Raw genomic sequence first — 19452 nt, 5'->3', positions numbered from 1 at the left:
ATCAAATGTTTTTCAATGGTACCAGAGTCCTATATGTCATGGTCTAATGTACTGAGTACTTTCCTCTTTGATTTCGTAATGATGTAGGGATGTACCAGCATAGAATGTAGAAACTTCAGTTATAAATCGATTTACTTATTCTTTGCTTTATTTAGAACTTGCATGATTTAGATAAAAGACTTCTGTATAAACTTTTAAAATTCTTAATGAGAAAGCAGTTATATTTTGCATTCGAAAATCAAATGGGGTGTATTTAATCTGCCCACAAACCTGAGTTTAATTGGTATTTTCAATTCCCTGGATTAGTCCAGACATTGGTGAGCAAACTTTCCATGTGTTATGACAACAGTATTAATGAATTTTACTCTGACAACATAAACACGTATGCTGGGGGAAGAGTAATGCTTTTTCTTTATTTGGAGGAGGAAGGTTGTCGTAATGCCATTTTAAGTTACTTTATATTACCTAATAAACTATAATGAGGTGGTAACATTGTCTCCAGACAGCAAGAAAATACTGTTAAAAACAAAAATACAACGTGTTTAAGTAGATGTTAGATTTAACGACTGGTATCTTCAGTGAATTTTTTTTATCCTTCTCATCTTCTCCTGTGCACTGTGTTTTCTGGGCAATATACTGCCAAGTCAGGCTCTATGATAATGTCTGGGTGTTTACTGGCTTTGCTACAGCTGTTGACTGAAAATTTCAGCTGCCGGACACTGCATTCTTACCTCAATTTTCAGCAAATAGAAAGCAAAACTCACCACCTTATAAAGGTCATTTTACCATTCAAAATACACTTGAACATGCTAGTAGCTTGTAAGCATGTGCTTTCTCTGTAATATGGGTAGTGGTACTACACCACTAAAGAAATATTGATACTCTCCCTGTGAATGCATGGGGTCATGGCAATCCCCAGGCACCAATGGGATTTCCAGGGGAGATTTTACTGGGTAATTGATAGTCGATTTATCATACAGCAAAGGGATGATATCTAGGTCAAAGAGACTCTTTTGAGTGTGTGACTTCCATCAAAATACAGAAGCAGTGGGAAAGAGATTGCCATCTGATCCCTTAATATCCCTGTTTGGATCTTTGAGGAAAAGGCAAAATAAGTATTTTGGGGAAAAGGAGTGATAAAAATTTGAAAGAGGAAAGCAAGGCCATACTTCAATGTATATAGTTAAGTCCTGTGTCCATCATAACACAAATGGGGGAGCAGGAGGTGAGGGGAATTTTCCTGGGAGAGGAAACTACCTGAGAGAAAAGGAGATTCAAGGGCTAAAGAGAAAGAAGGGGCACAAAGTGATTGAAAGATAAGTCAAAGCAGGATGAAGTAAAAGCAAGAAAAATCTTAGGTCCCTTTACCAACCCAGGAGAAAATCTAGATCCCTCTACCAATCCGAAAAGGTCATTGGAAACACAGGAGAAGATCACGGGAAAGAAAAGCAGAGAAGAAAGAAAGCGTGCTGGATATATACAGCGAAATTGCAGGAGTAATTGCAATGCAGGAAAGAGCAAGTTAACTACAGGTTATGAGCTGCTGGGAAAGTACTGGATACACACAGAAGACCTGAGAAGAAAAAAGATGTTTTCTGAAAATAAAAGAGAAGACAATTAGTAGTGGGAAATGATGGATTAAAACCACCAAATTTCAAATGAAAGGAAAAGTAGTAACAGTGCAAATAGGCTAGAGATGAAGGGCGTAAAAAAGGGAAGGAACTTTGCAATGACACCACTAGCTCACAGAAATGGTTCATCACCTTTGAGATGTGGTTATTTATTATGCTTTCCAAAAATCAGACCACTAGAGTTCCTCTGGAAACTTGGCCTAAGCACTAGGCTGTCCTTCATAAGTGGAGTGCAAGTTGTGAGAGCAGTTACGTAGTGTATGCTTTTTTCTCCCTATATTTGTCAGTGGTATAAAACTTTCAGTTATAATTTCTGGCACTAGTCTGGGTGCACAAAGCCTTGAGAAAATACTAAGTCAAAAGCTGGAAGGAAAACAAACAGCACATTACCAGCAGGTAGATTTCCATTAGCTTCTTTATTTCTGTTTAAAAAACTGAGGAGTTTTGGGCAAGCTCCAAAGTGAAGCATTTTATTAGCTGTGTTATTTGATTGTGTGCTTTGGCTTTGATGAAAGAAATCCATACTTAGGTCTTTTGCACTTGTCTATGATAGGCTAATAAAACAAACTGAGCACTTGGAGAGCTGCAGTTACTTTCCTTGAGGCTCTGAATTTAAAACTGAACTTGTGTGCTCACATGCTCCTAACACATCTCGAAAACAGTAGAGTGAGTCTAGGGGCGAGTCATTCCTTCTAGTCCAGAGACAGAACGATAAAACATGCAGTAAAAATTAATTATATAGCTTCCTTACACAGAATTTAGGTATTACAAGTGCTGCTATACATTATACAATTTGTTAAACACAGTATTTTCTATTGATTCGAACAACTTATTATTTGCTGTTACCTAAGCTCCAGTGAGGTTAAGCACATCCTTCCAGCTAACCATATTCATTAGGAAATGGTTGTGGACAGCAAAACCAGTCTTCATTTTTTATCAGTGCCAGGATTACCAGAACACTGATTAACCCGTGGCCACCAGACATTTTACAGATGTGGTTGACTGGACATTGGATGTTTGCTGGGGAGCTAAACTAACGGGACTTTACTCAGGTAAAAGAGCGTCTCCCTCAACTTTTGCTCGCAGTATCTGAACGACAGATAAAATGCATATTTTGCGGCTTTTCTTCTGTGATTTGGTCTCTGATTTCACAGTTACTCAGATATATTAAATACCAAATGAGACAAGAGTTGTAGTGGAGATGTTAAGTCACAGCCTGAAGCAGTGATTAAGCACCTGGTGGAAGGCAGGGCCAACCTGGGGGAGCTCAGGTGCATACAATGTACCTAAGTGAATGGCACGGGTGGAGCCAGAATGCACCCCTTCCCAGACCTCTTTTAAACACTGGCAGTAGAGGTGGTGGTTTCTCATTGGAGATGCCTGCTTATCTGAGGCCTTTTAAAGGTGAGCAAGTTTTCTCCCTTTGTTTTTGTGTCTGCGGCTGCTATGTTTGGGCTTGTCCTCCTTTGCTGCAGTTTTCAGTTATGTCATCCTGTTATTACTGCTGTACGTTCCATCATGTTAGCATTACAAGAGTAATCGGGCGTATTCTCTGCAAAGCTGTCTTCATATACTCCTACTTGAATTTTGCTTGAAATGGTGTCCAACAAGCTTTGAAAATGCTGAATCCACCCCTCACACAATGATAACAGAAAAGTGTCTTTGTGATCTTTCTGCTGTGTATTCCATTTTTGAGTCTTCCCAGAACACCTGGAATTTAGAGTTGAATGCTGTCTCATGAGAGGTTTGTGGTATCTTTTCTATTTGCTTGAATTTACTGTATTTTGAAATGAAGCTGGCTATTCTTAACGAATATTTCTTCTCCTGCAGTCCTAACTCAGAAAATGTCAGTTCCAACAGCAGGTTGGACCAAGGTGAAAACTGAGAAGAGCGTACCAGAACTGCAGGCAAGGAGGGTGGTGTTTGCACAAGCAATCGGCTCTGATATGTGCCTCTAACGGAGCAGCTTATTAGAAATGCTCTGTGGAGACCACTGCCACTGCAAATGTTTTCTCGTACTCCTTGTAGTAAAACTGACATCTTGTGAGCTTTTTGTTTGTTTGTTTTAAAGGAGGCCAAGGAAATCAAGGAAAAAGAAGCGATACTAGTCTTGGCATCTTAATTGATTCTGGTTACACATGTAATGATTTTCTATCTTTCATATTTTCTTTGCAACTTCTCTGGAGTGTTTTCTACTCCTTTGCAGTGCTGCTGCGTACATGCAGTCTGAGTTCAGACTGGTTCATCTATGTTTTCTGTTAGTTTAACCAATAGAACTCCATAGGATCTCAAGTAATTATTATCAGCGTGCATAAGTAATGCATTTGCACGCATACGCTGGTTTCAACTATTATGTGTGTCTGTTCTCAACTGCGATCTCACCAGCCCACCAAATTGTCAAAAAATTGACAAAATTTAAAGCTTTATGTCACACTGCCAAAAGAAGGTGGAAGCTCAAGGATGCTCATGAGAGTCCACTGATTTAGTACAGAATACTTGAATTGTGTGTTGGAATGTGGAAGCTGGGGATAAAAATCTGCCCGTGAGCTCTGTCTTGGAGACACTATGGATTTTAGCATTCTGAGTTCTGTATAAATCTGTGTCTGGAAACTAGAAATATAATATAGACTCTTATAGATTTATATTGATTACAAATTATGTACCTTCCACACACATAGTTCATAGAGGCAAAAATTTCTAGTAATGAAGCACCTTTGTTAAAGGAAGTCAAATTTTTGTCTCTGCCAGAGAAAAAGCAGAGGCTAATGATTATAGTAGCAGGGGTAACAAGCTGGGAAGTGGGATGAGATTGGAAACTGGAAAGCAAATGAGGCAGCTCACTGTCAGCTCTTCCATCTTCATCATTTTGCATCAGAATGTAGCAGAGTAAACACTGTCATTTAATTAGCAGGAATTTCATCTGAAGTACAAAGCAGTATAAATAGCTAAATTTACATGGTACAGAGAAGACAGGTACTGTGCTCAGTAGCTGTCCATATTCTTCTACACAGATCAACTTGAATTAATGTGAGATTCTGTTAAATCTGTCAAATCTAGTCTCTCAACTCTCAGAAACAGAACAAAAGGAGGACATAAACCTAGCAGCAGATATTTTGCAGAAACAGCAAAGAGAGAGGTAAAGCTGTAGAGGAAGCCTCACAACAGCTCCCATCTTGCTGTTTCAGCAAAGTTAGCGTTTGCTTTAGCTGCAGAGACATGCTGAACTTGTCATCAATAAATGTTGATTCATTTTTGCCTAATAACAGTAAGCAGCTCCCACTCAAAATCAATTTTGACTTTACTGGCACGGCATTGCACATTCGTCTCCATCATGACTGTGCTGCATAAAGGAACAAGTGAACTGGAAATTAGATGAACAATAATTGAAAATGAAATGTGTCATCTTAAAGGAAAACTGCTAAATTTGTAGCAATTGGTTACGCTGGGTTTTCTTTTGCTTAAGAAAGTAAAAAGATCCAAGCTGAAAACTTCACTATATTAATACGTACACATTGATGTATGTAATTGAAAATGGACTTTAACCTCAAAAGGATACGAAGGTTCTTCACAAAAGTCTGGCAAAGACTGTATGGTATCCATGGTAATTAGACTTTCAACACATTTGGATATGCTAATTTGAACCAACTTCTAATTAGTGTCTTGATGTGACTGAGAATGACAGTCTCTGAAATAATTTTGTGTACTTTTATTCTGAACTTAGTTTGTTTTCAATGTTTCTAATACGTAAATAAACAAATAAAAATGGAGACTGAGGAATACTTTGCTTTATAAGTATGGCAGTGATTTATTCCACACAGTGTACAGTGCCTAAATATACAGTACATTCACTGAGCACTATTACTGGTGCTAGAGCTTACTGCTAGAGCTGTTAGATTTTTCACCTGAAGCTGTTGGACACCTCTGGCAGAGGAGGAATGAGGATCTGGAATGTCAGCAATCCCTTGGTACAACCGTTAATAGCTAGGAATGATGTGGAGGAGGTACTGAGTAAGCAGAACTGACTCTGAGGTCTACTGGAGTCCGTCGTTCTTCTGTTGGTTTTTGAATTTAATGCCGATATTTTTAGAGGCCAGATGAGTTTTGCATTGTGTTTTAGAAATGAGACTGGTGATGCTTGTACACGTGACCAACAGTTGAGTGGCCAGTTAATTAATTTCTCTGCATCTGAAATAATCATCTACCTTCACGTAAGAATGTAGTGAAGTTATGCTTCAGAAAATAAATTAGAGTTCAGTATCTACTTTTCAGAATGGAAGGACGTTAGTCTTACAGATACCCCTGAGCTGCTTCTATCCATAGAAAGCCATCAGATATGATAGCATCTGGGCAAAGCGTCTCATAGCTGCATTCCTTCCTCTCCACTATCTGTTGGAGTCCTTTCTCAGCACTCTGGTGTGCCTACGTGTCTTTTTCTTAGTCATCTTTAAATGGAATCTTTATCTTGGCTAAAAATCACTGCTATTTCATTACCAAAGAGTAATGTAAGTTTTAATCCCTTTTGTTAGAGTTCCACTAGGAGCGACAGGCTGGAGCAGGCAGCACATTGAAATTATGGTCTAGGAGCGACAGGCTGGAGCAGGCAGCACATTGAAATTATGGTCGCTATTATTTCTTCGATTAGCGTATCAGTGGAAGTCAGGTGGAAGTATCTTTTTTTTTTTTTTTTCTTTTTTTACAGCCTTACCACATTTCAATTATTTTCTATTAATATTCCTCCATGCAATAAATCCTCGCCAAGCGCTTCAAAAGCAATACATATTCCTCCAAATGCAGGATTCTGTCATCCATTACACTCTGGTATTTAAAGGCACAAACTGATATACCTAATTGCTTCATTTGGAGTTTAGAGATAAATTCATGTGCAAACCCTTATCCGACTTTCTGTCCCATTGATTCTAGAAGGAACTCTGTGTATTTCCTACACTCCTGCTTGAAGGTACCTGAGAGGAATGCGCGGTTTTATGGGCAACGCGGAAATAACCTCTGCCTTCTCTTTCAGCTTGGCTGCTGGAATCCCATCACCGGTCTGAATGGGTCCCTAACAGACAGGAAGTTGGAGAATAACATGCGAGGAGTGGTTCTGCGAGTGGTGACCGTGTTGGTAAGCAGAGATGTTCTTCGTTTTGCACTACAAGGAATGTTTATTTTTTGCCTTGTCTTCTTATCAGAGGGTAATTTGGAAGGGTTTTTATTAGGTACAATATTTAACCCATTTTTATTGAGAATATTTTCAACAAACAGACACCTAACTTCTGCATGTCAATACCAGCGCTAGGGAGTGATTTCCACCCAAGTTTTTAAAAAGTAATTTAAAAAAATCAGTAAATATCAATTCAGCAGGTGAACCAAATTTACTGTAACCCATTTTTCTTTCGCGGGTGCATTCTGAAGTAGATAATGCAACCACATGAACTGATGAAGTAACATAGAATGCTCTGTTAGCTACAGTTCCCTAACTCGTGTAGCAACTTGTAGCTTTACTGTTGCCATGCCAAACTGAGTATAGTCTGACACAAATTGTTGCACAGCTTATAAGCTAACAATGAAAACAAAAGGCAGATGTGTGAAGTTCAGTGCATGTCCCATGCCAGCTCAGGCTCCTCTCTTCACGTGGTGCAATCACGTTTCTGCTTTGACTTTGTTGACAGTTTAAAAGCACAGCTAATAAAAACACTACTACTCTGAATTCTACTCTGTTAAAATCCACTAAGTTATTGTATTTCAAACTGACTCATCTTTTACGTAGAGCGTGCAATTAAGGCAGTATAGGAGGAAGATGGGAATGGCTCATACCAGCTTTATAACAGAAACGACTGTTTTAAACTGTGAAGCTGTGTGTGATCACTAACTGCTATCTAGACAAAATGATCTGTGAAACGTGCTAGAAGCTGAGGTTCATTGAGGTTTATTCGGTAAAGATGAGAAGCAAGGAGCATGTTAACTGTGTACCAATTATTTCTAGACACCTCCAATCTTTGGATGCCCAAAGGTATTACCGCCACCCCAGTGGGGGCCAGAGCATTATTTAGGGTGCTTACCCTACAGCAGTTGCTCTTACTGCTCTTACAATGAGTGAGTAAGGGTTACTCATGAAGATACGCTAGTGTGTAAATCTTGTTTTGATTTTAGAATTAAGACACACCTGTCATTAGCATATCACTACTTCACGCGTAAGTGATGTTAGATGTTGCTTGTAAACGTTGCTTTAGGATAAATCTATATAGCCTTTACATGTTACTAGCCTTAGCTTGGTTCCCATCTTTATTCACACAGCTTATCGCAACGGATCAATTAAGTTACTTTTACTGGAGTAGAATTTAAAAATTGGTACGGTGTTTGGAATTGAGTCAAGTCCTAGTCGGGATGACATGACGCTGAGGAAATGAAACAAAATTGTACAAGCAATGTATTCATAGTTGTTTTTTCCTGTTTTGAAAATTAGACTTGTAGTCCCTCAATTTCTTGGTATTCCACTGGATCTTAGAAAAATCTGGTCACCAAAGACACAAACAGGAATGCCGTTAGTATTTATTTATTTTAGAGCAACTATCAAAGGAAAGTTGCTTTTAAGTCAATTTATCTTATGAAATAGAATAATCCTTTCAAGTTATAGTTTGATCAAATGTTTGCTTCATTGAAGTCAATGGAACTAAGAGGGCTGATCCAAAAGTAATGCCTCCTATTTTATTATGTTGATCTACAATGCGAGATGTGGATGTTGCCAGTATGGAGTGGAGATTGAACCTTCCTGCCAATATTCCCTTATATTTTGTTGTTGAGCAAGAGATGGCAGCAGAGGCACAGTGTGACAAAATAGTGTTTGACACAGAAGTGCATATGAAGCAGAAATGTGTCAATGGATAACTCCCCACTGATAAAAATAGCACCTGCTGATGTTCTTTGCTTGCTGAACATTTATGGACAGTGGACTTGAGCACAGTGAGGCAATGGGTATTGCATTTCAGTAACGGTGACAGAAACAGAGGGTCTCTCTGTTGGTGCAGATTTTTTCTGAGTGGAGCACACGGGCTCTTATCGTAGCTGGCAAAAATGCACAGTTAATGGTGATGACTGCATTGAAAAGTAGTGGTTTTTTTCTAGCTGGGAATTTGCTCTACCAAATGGTGTTCTTGTGTTCTTTGTATCTGTTGTGGCTTCCGTGAACATAAATAGAATGTGTTATTTTTGGAGCAACGTATGCAAATCAAAACTCTTGTAATAGATGAAAGCACGGTTTTCTTTCGGGTTCACAACTGCCCTGAAGAATCCAAGGGTAGAAGAGGGATTTCACCCTCTGACTTTACTTTAGCAGTGAGTTTGTTTTCATCCTTCCTTCCTTTTCCATCCTTTTCTGAGTTTTTCAGTTGAGTCAATATATTTCTGTTAAAATTAAATGATTTATTTATAAATTCTCAAATTCTCACTTTTTCTTAAGCAGGAATAAGAAACAGTTCTTTGTGTTTTATTCTGGGGAGAACTGTAATACTGTCTGCATATACGCAATTCTATCTTTTGTTATGTTTGACTTGGGTAAGCACCTTTCTGCACTTGTAGAATAAGTTAATTTTGTTTGATGATCATTTTCTTCTGTCTTGAGCTGACTGTCCACGTGAAACCCAAGTCTGAACTTTGTTAGATGAGCTACTTCTGAGTTCAAGTAACTTGCTAGTGAATTTCTGTAAAGTATTCTGCGATTCAGAAGTGGAGTTCGGTGAAAGGTCAGAATAATAACTCATACCCAATAGAAAGTGTTCTGAATGAACAATAATCTAAGTACAAATGTAGCTGGATATCCATTTTGGCAATTTCACTGTATCCTCCTAATTTTCAGGTGTTCGGTTTTATCTAATGGCAACTGGAATAAAACAGATATTCTCCTAACATCGTTTTACTAGCTGTGGCAATTAATGAATTATTCATATGAATGTTCAACCATCAGCAACAAAATGAGATTTGGCCTGTTTGGCAATGAATAGGCCAACAGGTGTTCACAAAATCATGTTTCAAAAATAAACTCCAGCTGTTTGAAAAGGCACAAGTTTTAAATTGTGTGTTTTAAAGAATTAACAACTTGCTGAAAAGTATAGGTGTACAGTGCCTTTTCTGAGAGCGTGTGAGGCATAACTTGCTGGAGATGTGAAAAATTACATTTGAGACTTTGGAAATGGAAGGTATGGCAACCAAACAGAGGTATGCGCTTTCATATCCAGATTAATCTGAAATGCGGGTGGGAGGAGGAAAATTATGAGGGCGAGCAATGCTGAGGTATCCTTTATCATATCTCTGCATGTATGATGTCTTGCTTGCTACTACTTGCTTTGCTCACAGAGAGCTGGATGTGCTAGAGGCGGGTTGGTGACCCTTGGCTCCAGGTGGGCACTGCAGGAAACAAGAGGGCTGGTAAAAGCATAGACAAGCGTGGGAGAAGTAAATAATATAAATGCAACAGCGACACTTGGGAAAACATTCTCATATGTGGAATAGGTTAATTCTCAAACAGTGGCATTAAGGGCATGACTGTGAACGAGATTAAGTAAGAAACAAACCGGGAAGAGGACAGTATCTTTACAGACGTGAGCTGGCAGGAGGTCTGCATCTTTAGTCCCTTTTGTCTGCTGAACTTCCTACTCAGACAGAGAAAAGTGACACATAAGGCTAAGTCCTACTTCTAAAAGCTGAGGCTGTCTTTGGGAGTTGACCTCCAACTCCACTTTTAACAAGGTGACAAAAGTTCTTTAAAGGAAGCTGCAGCAGCTTTCAGAATGATAAGAAAAAAGAAAGGCATGAAAGAGATAAAATAAGACAGTGTATGCGTAATCAGAGGAACGGAAAGTGAGAAGCAATGGAGGACTGTGCATAGTAGTGAATGTTAAGAATTATTACTTGACCACCTTCATCAGCAATAGCATTTACGTTTTAAGGGAAGATATTTTACTTTTGTATTGGCAAGGGATAAATCCTTCTTTCCGCCACTCAAACTCACAGGCATAAATGGCCAAAAGTAGTATGTAATGTAGTTTTTGTAGTCTTTTTTAAAATCTCTAGACGCTGTAACTTAGTAACGTGTTTGATATTTCCCTTATGTGCTATAATTCAAATATTTCAAAATGATCTCCAGTTTTAGATTATGTCATTGCTAGTTATAAAAAATGTGTAATTTTCTAGTCAGCAACACTTCCCCGTGCCTTGTGATTTTTTTTTTTTCTTCCTTTTTGTTACCCATATATCCACCTGCAGAAGGAAGTTGGAAAAAAATGGTTCCTTCATAAACAAAGACATGATGAAAAACATGCAGTGAAATGGTAGTTAATTATGGCAATAGCGGTAGATGTGTTCATTTCATCGGTAAATTAATCCATCCTTGAAAGCATCAAGGGTGATGATGTGTGATATAATTAGGCACATTATTTACTATTTTTCATAGCGGCTCCAGGTTTTTTTTTTTTACTCAAAAGCAATCATTCCGTATTACTTACTGATGAGACTGGCTTGATCTCTTGGAAAAGTCAGTCCTTAATGGCATGTCTTTGTGAGGAGCAGATTTCCAATTTGTGAAGCTAAGGTCAGACTTCAGCTCAGCATTTACTGAAACAGAAACTTTGACCCTTTATTAAAAAACAGATAAACTGCTGTTTATTATTACAAGCGTTAGTAATAGTGTGCTCATTTCTAATCTAAGGAAGATTAAGGAAGAAAAAGTCTTTGTAAGTGTGCTGGCCACATCTGTATTTTTTCTTTCCTCTAAAATGTTGTTATATATTAACAAATAGAATGAATTGCTCTTTGGTTGCCTAGGTTTCTGTAATTTTTTGTTCTGTTTTGTTTTTTTGGAGTAAGCAAACTAGGTAGTTAGAGCAAATGCTTCCCCGTGTAAAGCAAGTGTAGCTCTCAGAGCAACTACTGCATTTCCTACCACGAAAAGTAATGTTATTTCTCCTCTCTGCAAACAACATGCCCTCTCTAGATGGCAGTTCAGTGTATTTAATATAGTTGGGTGCTAAATCAGAGCACTGAGTGTTTTAATAGGATTGCAGTGAAAGCAATACCACTAATGCAACGAGGCATAGAAAAGGAGTGGTATTTGTGCATTACTTTCCCACAGACAGAGATAGAAGAAAATAAGATTGCTAAATTGCCTCCCGCCTTCAGACATCTGCCCTGTCCATCTCTCTCCTGAGGCTTGCCAGATCTGTTTAGAGTTTCTTTACCATGGAGAAATTGGGAACAGGAGCCGTTTCAGCCACTCCCTTTTAATCGATCAGTGTTGATAAGTGAGCACTGTGATGAGCATACAAACAATCATCAGGGCAGTCTGCTTTGATTAGGTATCCCTTGCCTTGCCAGAGATTTCGAATTGGTATAGACCAGTCCCAAAAATCCTCCCGTTTGATTTTCCCATCTCCAGCCTTTTGCACGTGGCTTTTGCTTTCCGTTTGAAAATGACTTGATAGCTCTGTGAATTTTTCATTATCATTACACGTGGCAGTGTACTCCAAGTGGGGTCTATTGAAAATATTCCTAATTACAGCGACTAATTGATATAGTGACAGAAACTAGTATCCCTTGATGAAAGCAGAACCTGTTCATCCCTCTTCCTTCTACCATGCCTGTGCAAGCTCCAAACTGAACCTGGTATGTGACTGGGCAAAGGGGCTATTTAATGGCTGGTCTGTGACTGTTAGAGCTACCTAGCTTACATTAAAACAGGTAGGTCATAAATGATGTAGTTATTCATGCTGTGTGTGCCTACTGTTTTCCATCTGCTTTGCGAACTTTTATTTCAGGGACTGTTGGAGAGCCCAGCTCCTTTTATTTATTTATTTTTTTTTAATATTTGAAATTCATTTTTACGAAGTAGTAGGCACTGTACGCTAGATGAGGCGTGTAGCAAGGAAATGAAAGTCTTTGGGCCCTGGCCAAGATGACAGTTTGACAGCAAGGTAGAAGTGGCGTGGCAGGGCTAGGCTAATTTATCTGTATGTCCTGGATTACAGGGTCCAAAGCTCTTTAGCGCTTACCTTCTTTGTCATTGACCTTCATTCACCCATCTGTTCCACTGGGTATGTTGGTGTTTTGGGGCAATTCTTGTAGGTCACAGAATGACGGGGAATTTGGCTTTTAAGCAGAAAGAGGTTCTTGCAGTGATTACAATTAGCCGGGCATTCTATGCAAGACAGAAAAGAGGGTGAACTGATGACAGCGCAATGTTGTGAACTATTATAGGACTGTGTTATAGATAGAACCTCTCATATAGATGCAGGAAGAAGTGTAATGTTGCTCCCAGCTGGTTAATACACCTATACTACTCTTTTGCCAATTCACGTGTCTAAGCTAGTTGTGTTAACGCCGGCATTGTGATGTTGGACATACTCTAAAACACTCCAGTCGATTCCAGCTTCAATCCATATTTCTATCATAAGCTGTAATGGTTCAGAAAGAGCTATTAGGTGCATTAAGTTATTTGGAATTAAAATCAATACGCAGAGTTCAGCTGCATCCTGACAGACCATTGCTATCGATGGCTTTGAAAGAAGCCTTAGTCCTGTTGCAAAGCGATAGGAGACGCTGGAGGGAGGGCGAAGTGGCTAACGTTTTAAAATTTATCTAATCCCAGTAGTGATATAAATACAGAATCCGCAGTCTGAATTTGGAAGAAAAAAAAAAGCACATTAAATGTGCTGTTTATTCACCAGATTGAATGAACTCGTGTCTCGTCAAACATCATGATAAAACTGTCATTGAAAGAAGCAATGCTAAGTCTGTGGGTAAAGACAGGGACAAGCGAAGGCTAAATTGTAAATGGCCTTCCTCTAACATCATCTTCAGCTTTTAGGATGCAAACTAGGTTTCAGTTGTAGAGAAAGGGACTTTTCTCTTAGTACAACTGATTTTTCTGGGTTTTTTTGAAAAGCAGAGGATCCAGGAACGGTGCATTTATTGCCAATATTGTGACTAGGGCCATTGGCAAAATGGGATACTTAATGAAAATAATACTTTAATTACACTGGGTTTGAAACCTTCATCTTTGTTTTAATGTTATTAAGGGCTGGAGATTGTACTATGTTTTTCAGCGACTTTTATAACCATTGCTAGTGGGAGTATTTCTGTAATGAGAGAAGTAAATGTTTCAATTAAATTTTGGTCATTGATTGTAATGTGAAGTAATGTACATTGCTGTTCAATTAAAAATAACAAGCTGCTGTGCTACTCCTAGCCAAATGCAATCCCCAAAACAGCGGTCAGTAAAGCTGTTGAAGGAATTAAGTATTTGGGTCTGCTTATTTCAGTGAAATCTTTTGGGGTAAGAAATGCCAAATAGCTCATAAGTAAAAGTGGGGGGTTATTCTTTTGAGTTGAGAAAAAGTAATTATGAAGATAAAAAGACCAGACAAAAGCATCTTGTGACTGAAAATATTTTAGTTATGGTTTCTAAGTCTAAGTCAGGCTTGGTATCGCTTCTCATAAGTTCTAACTGCTCTGCTTAGTCATCTAGTAGCCACTGGAAAGGGACTGCAAGATCCAGTAATTAGATGGAATTTCCCTTTTGGGAGTTTCTTAGCATTTGCAAGATATTTCTTGAAGTTCTTGAGTCTCCCAGTGCATCTTCATGTGTCTACAGAGCTGTGCTTAGTCATTGTGAGTCATTTAATGTTCGTTGCTCCTAAAGAACAGTATTGCTCACAACTGAGCTTCGTTTCTTGCTTTGTTTTTTCCACCTATCGCTTCTGACTTTTGCTAGGGAAGAAGTAATGAACATAGAGTTCCAGTTAATGAATACAGATTATCAAAATTAAAGTAATACATCAGAGCGCATTCAGATATTACTTATGAGTCATTTTCATATGCTTTATGAGTTCTAACTACCCCTAAAAATAACCTAATTTTGAAACCATGCTCCAAACATAGTAAAAGCACATAAGGCCATTCATTTGAGGTTTGAGCTGAGACCTGATGGCTGCAGTAAATCCCAGCAGAGACCAATTTCTCTGATCTGAATAAACAATAGATGTGTATTCACTAACTTAATTTGTGTACAGCTTCCCAGCTAGAAAGTTCATCTCACCATAGTAAGGGCAAAAGAGGATTGAGATGAGCTGGAGAATAATCTCCAACAGTTTATTTTGCTTTAGATTTTTCATTTTTAAAGAATGTTCTGGCTTTTTTTTTTTTTTTTTTTTTTTTTTTTTCCCATCATTTTTTATTGTCGGAAAAAGCATCTGACTCCTCTAAAGTGAGTATAACAGAAGTGTATTGTAGCTCTACCCACAAGAAGAGAGCTAGTTCTAAAAGTATAACAGTCATAACACATTTCATGCTCTTACACTACATCAGGGGGTGTTGCTTATTTCTTTAAGAATTTTATAGCCATAATGAATTAATGGACAAAAGAGTTTGAGTGCTTGAAATGTGATGCATTTTACCTTAGTCCACACCTCCCCTTTATGTCACATTGCCTTCTTGCCTCTAGCATTCCCCAGTCACTTAGTTTTGTTTTGTTTTGTTTTTTTTTGCTTTGCCTGCAGATCAAAGAGAGTACACTGCCACTATAGTCCAGTTGCTCACTCGTTTCATTGGCAGCATTCAACAATGTAGCTATACCCATGACTGTTAATTCAGGCATTTAAGAAAACCCTTCCTTATTCCAAGTACCTCTCCCCTACTCTTCTTCATTCTTAGTTGTGGCATGCTAAGAAAGTAAGAATATTGTTATAAGTGACAAAATCACCTGTGGAGATATGGCTAGAGCTTGGGCCACAAGCACAGGGGGAGCATGATACCTTTCCTCCTTTATGCTTGTGAGTAATCAAGACAGTGAGAGAATGGAGGAGAAAGGGTACAGAGGAAAAAAAAGCTTAAATATAACCTATCTACTAATCAAAGTATGTGTTATATTTTTGCAAGATATTAAGGGTAATGGAAGAACAAGGGTAATAAAAAAGCGTAAGGAGCTGGGAAAGGGGAGAAAAGGAATTAGAACTTAGCCAAAACCACCTCTTTGTAGGAGCAATATCAGAAAGATAACTTCTTTAATAATACAGAGAAGAAAAACAGAATTGTGTTCCTTGGTAACCTGATAATTTAATCCACCTTCTCCTTATCAAGTCAAATACTTTGTTATCTATCCTTTTGATGAGCATTCACCCATTATCTTTATAGAAATTGAAGCCTCCTGTCTGATTCTCCCCAATCAAAACGAACGTATGCCTAGAGTTAAAAAGCAGCAAGACATCCAGTGCATAGTAAGATGTGCAACATAGTAGCATGACAAGAGAAATACTGGAGAGAGATTTTATGTCGCTGCAGCTTGGTGCATTTTGCTCTCTTTTTACTCCTTATGGCATGAATTAATAGTCACATTTACCAGATACAGTGTTTACCCAGTTGGTGGGAAGCAGCAGTAAGGTAGAATCCTTCATATTTACGGACAGACATATGAGCATACATCTGTCATGCTGAGCATAAGTGCAGACAGAAGGCATTGCTGAAAAGCAACTATGTTATAATGTCACAAGAGATTTACTTAAAAAGTGTCATAGAGGTGTTTTTTTTTTTTTACCTGGAGTTTGAGGTAGTTATATTGAAGTAAAAGCCAAAACTATCATTTTGTAAGATGCCAGAGGTACCCCAGTACTCATTTAGTGGAAAATGTTGTATATAATTTAAATACTTACTATGTCTTTTAAGAAAGAAAGGCACCTCAGTGGGAAAGCCTTTGTTCCACTAACAGAGTCACTCCATTTGTTTTCTGTTTAGGAAGAGCCCTTTGTCATGGTGTCTGAGAATGTTCTGGGAAAACCAAAGAAGTATCAGGGCTTCTCAATAGATGTCCTGGAAGCTTTGGCCAGTTACCTTGGCTTTAAGTATGAAATTTACGTTGCTCCGGATCACAAGTATGGGAGTCCTCAGGATGATGGGTCATGGAATGGACTGATAGGAGAACTAGTATTTAAGGTAAGGTTATAATACATTTAATAATGTTATTTAATACAGAATGTATTACTTAAGTTTCTTTTCATCACCTGGTGACCTTAATAAATGAATCCTTGGTTACATTTGCTAGTTATTTGTGATAACAGCATCTGTTAGTGCATCAGGCAATAAAGAAAGGCCTACCTTGGTGGCAGCAGGCTGTATTTTTTTAAGTACAGCAGTATGAAATCTGAATGAAGCAAAAAAAATGGGGTGCATAGCTCCCTAACTTACATTGCAAGACCTGCCACAGATGAGTGGAGGAGGTTATTGTAAAGCAAGTTCACATATCAATTAGCAATACATTGCATAAATATTAATTAGCACTTAGAAAACCATTGAATACAAATGCAAGACATTTTTGCACCATGCTTTACATAGATATAGGAATCAAAAGTAATGTTCTCAATTTTGTTAATAATTATTCGTTGAGTTTGAAGTCAAGCCCTAGCCAGCATTTCACACCCTCCAGCTTTCTTAGATGCGCTCCAGCAGAGGTTAACTAGTGGGAATACGAATACAAGTGATACTGTTAAACTCCACTGGAGCTTGCCTGCATACACCCTTTCTCCAGAAACCTTCTCCAAACATGGCACATCAACATCCTGCTGATCAACCATCTTTGATGTGCCCCAGCTAAGGAGGAAAGGCAGACCTCACCCAGTACTAGTTATTGCATGGCATCCTCTCTACCTGAAGCACACATAGGCAGCCGCTACTAGAGATCACAGAGCTTCAATCAGACCAGAGATGGAACCTGCAAGCTTTGAGTGCCACAGGCTGGAGGTGTCCCAGTGCTCAGTGGCTCCAGAGATGGAATAATGGCCTGGAACAATTTTTGTTCGAAATGAATGATTCATCAGGCAGCAATCACAACCTCCGAAGCCTGATTGTTCTACTAAAAAATCTCCACATCATTCTTTTCCTTGTGCTAGCCATGGATTCACATAAACCTAAATAACACCCTTGAGGTGGTAACTGCTAGATCTGTAAATACACGTCACGGGTGGAATGAATTTGCCAGTCTGCTGCAATTTTGCTTTAAATGAAAATGCGAAATGGTTGTGAAATCCTTCTGTACAATTAGAAGACATGAAGTGTTAGCGGGACTGCGTTTGCAATGTAAAACTCATGTTTCCTCAATATCATTTATTTGGCATCTTCTCGACCCCTCCTATAATTAACAGAAAAGGTTCATACCATCCTTCACTTTTTCTGTCCCTCCTGATGCAAAAGAGAACCTCTGGGCAAGCAGCCAGTTTGTATCTACCCCTTACCAAGTGCAAGCTGTTCTCAAAAGGCTGCTTTCTTATTTACTGCGAACCAAGTTCTGCTCCCATAACTCACATATCTCTCTGCTTGGCAACTCTGTGACTGGAAACAAAGGAGCAAAGAATAGTTTTAAATTAAAGACCTGACCTGCTTAACACACAGTGTTTCCTAATTTTCCCAATCGAGTATAACATGATAATTCTGCCAACATGCAGAACAAATCCAGGAACAGGGGGAGTGCTTTTTACTTCATTACATGTGAGCCAGAAGTTACTTGGGAACAGTACATTTCTACAAAAGACAAGTCCCACTCAAGCACAGTGGAAAATTGTTGTCTCCTCTTTGTGAGTGCCTTCAGAAGATGTCTGTGCCCACTGCAGGAAAAGGGTCAGATGAAATGGTAATTGCTGCAGTGAGTGCGTTGCTTTCTGTGTTAAGGACCGACAGATGCGATATGCGTTAATCCATATCAGGGTGCAGCAGGCTCTTCTACAGATCCCGATACTGGTGAGAGCAGTCTTGGGCTGCTCTCATTTGCAGCCACATGGGATGGAAGCCCTGGGCTGCAAACATGTGCCCTAAGCCCACACGCCTTGTGGAGCTTCTGCCAAGTTCACTCTTCTTGCTCCAAGGATGGAGTGTTACTGTACCCAGTGGCTGCTGAAATAGGAGCTGGAATCAGCATTTCAGAGCAACTAGTCTTGGTTTGAATAGGGTACCCGCTCTTCCTCCTCTTTACATTTCTGCCCAATTCACATGAGGTCTATCCTTCCTACGTACACCTTTTTCTTTCAAAATAAACTGGCTGTAATGTGATGGTCTGTTAGTGTAACCCTACAGAGCTTTGACTCACAGATGGGATGAGTTCGGAGAGCAGCAGTATTCAGCAGAGCCAATCAAGAGGAAGCGATGCGTTACTGCACATCTTTCTTTTGCCACGAGATACCGTTTTGCAGCACTTCCTTCGGTTATGCTCAAGGCCGTGCTTACCAGGGGGACGAGCCTGTGTGACAAGCAAATGAGGCAGAAAAAGGCTCTTCTGGGAAAGGACAGTAGACTTTCTTGCAGTTCTGAACACAACAGTGATATTTATATTCATAAGCCAGTTTCCCATATTGTGCCACGTCACTTGAATTGCTGTGACTTCTTTTCTGATGAGCCATCAGGAAGCAAATGGCATTGAAACAATTTCACTTAGATCTGTCAGAAATGCAAAGCGAAATACATGCCCGAGCACTTCCAAAGCAAACTACCGGCAATGGAAAGCTCTATAAAGTTCTTCCCTCAAGTGCATCTTCCTAAGGGGAATGGCATAGGAAGGTAGAAAGCATACAGGAAAGCCAACATGAGAAGGTAACATACACAACAGCAGTTGAGGAAAAAAAGAATAATTTTTGCAGGCACTTTACTGTGAGTAAAACTATATCTGCAGTTAATTTTCACGTGTCCATGTTAAGGACTGTGTGGCACATGGAGCTGTGGCTTGTTGCTTCCAACATTCAGTGCATCTTGATTCAACATTAACAATGAATTACCATAAACATCCTCATGGAGCAAT

General features: G+C 39.0%; 2 protein-coding genes across 3 annotated transcripts in view; one reads left to right on the top strand and one right to left on the bottom strand.

Moving 5' to 3' along the window:
• Positions 1-19452, bottom strand: part of SEC24B (SEC24 homolog B, COPII coat complex component) — a 553630-nt gene that overhangs the window by 111554 nt on the left and 422624 nt on the right. The gene's annotated exons all lie outside the window — the stretch shown is intronic.
• GRID2 (glutamate ionotropic receptor delta type subunit 2) overlaps positions 1-19452 on the top strand; it is a 679658-nt gene that overhangs the window by 533113 nt on the left and 127093 nt on the right. For both annotated transcript variants that reach the window (XM_052681767.1, XM_052681768.1), the window contains exons 9-10: positions 6652-6753; positions 16407-16604. In XM_052681767.1, the coding sequence (XP_052537727.1) occupies positions 6652-6753; positions 16407-16604 (300 nt within the window). The remainder of the gene's footprint in view (positions 1-6651; positions 6754-16406; positions 16605-19452) is intronic.

The sequence above is a fragment of the Tympanuchus pallidicinctus genome, unplaced genomic scaffold (genome assembly GCF_026119805.1).
Source record: "Tympanuchus pallidicinctus isolate F22 unplaced genomic scaffold, pur_lepc_1.0 scaffold2, whole genome shotgun sequence".
NCBI classification, from domain to species: Eukaryota; Metazoa; Chordata; class Aves; order Galliformes; family Phasianidae; genus Tympanuchus; species Tympanuchus pallidicinctus.
The sequence above is the reverse complement of the archived record's forward strand: the minus strand, read 5'-3'. Positions and strand labels throughout refer to the sequence as shown.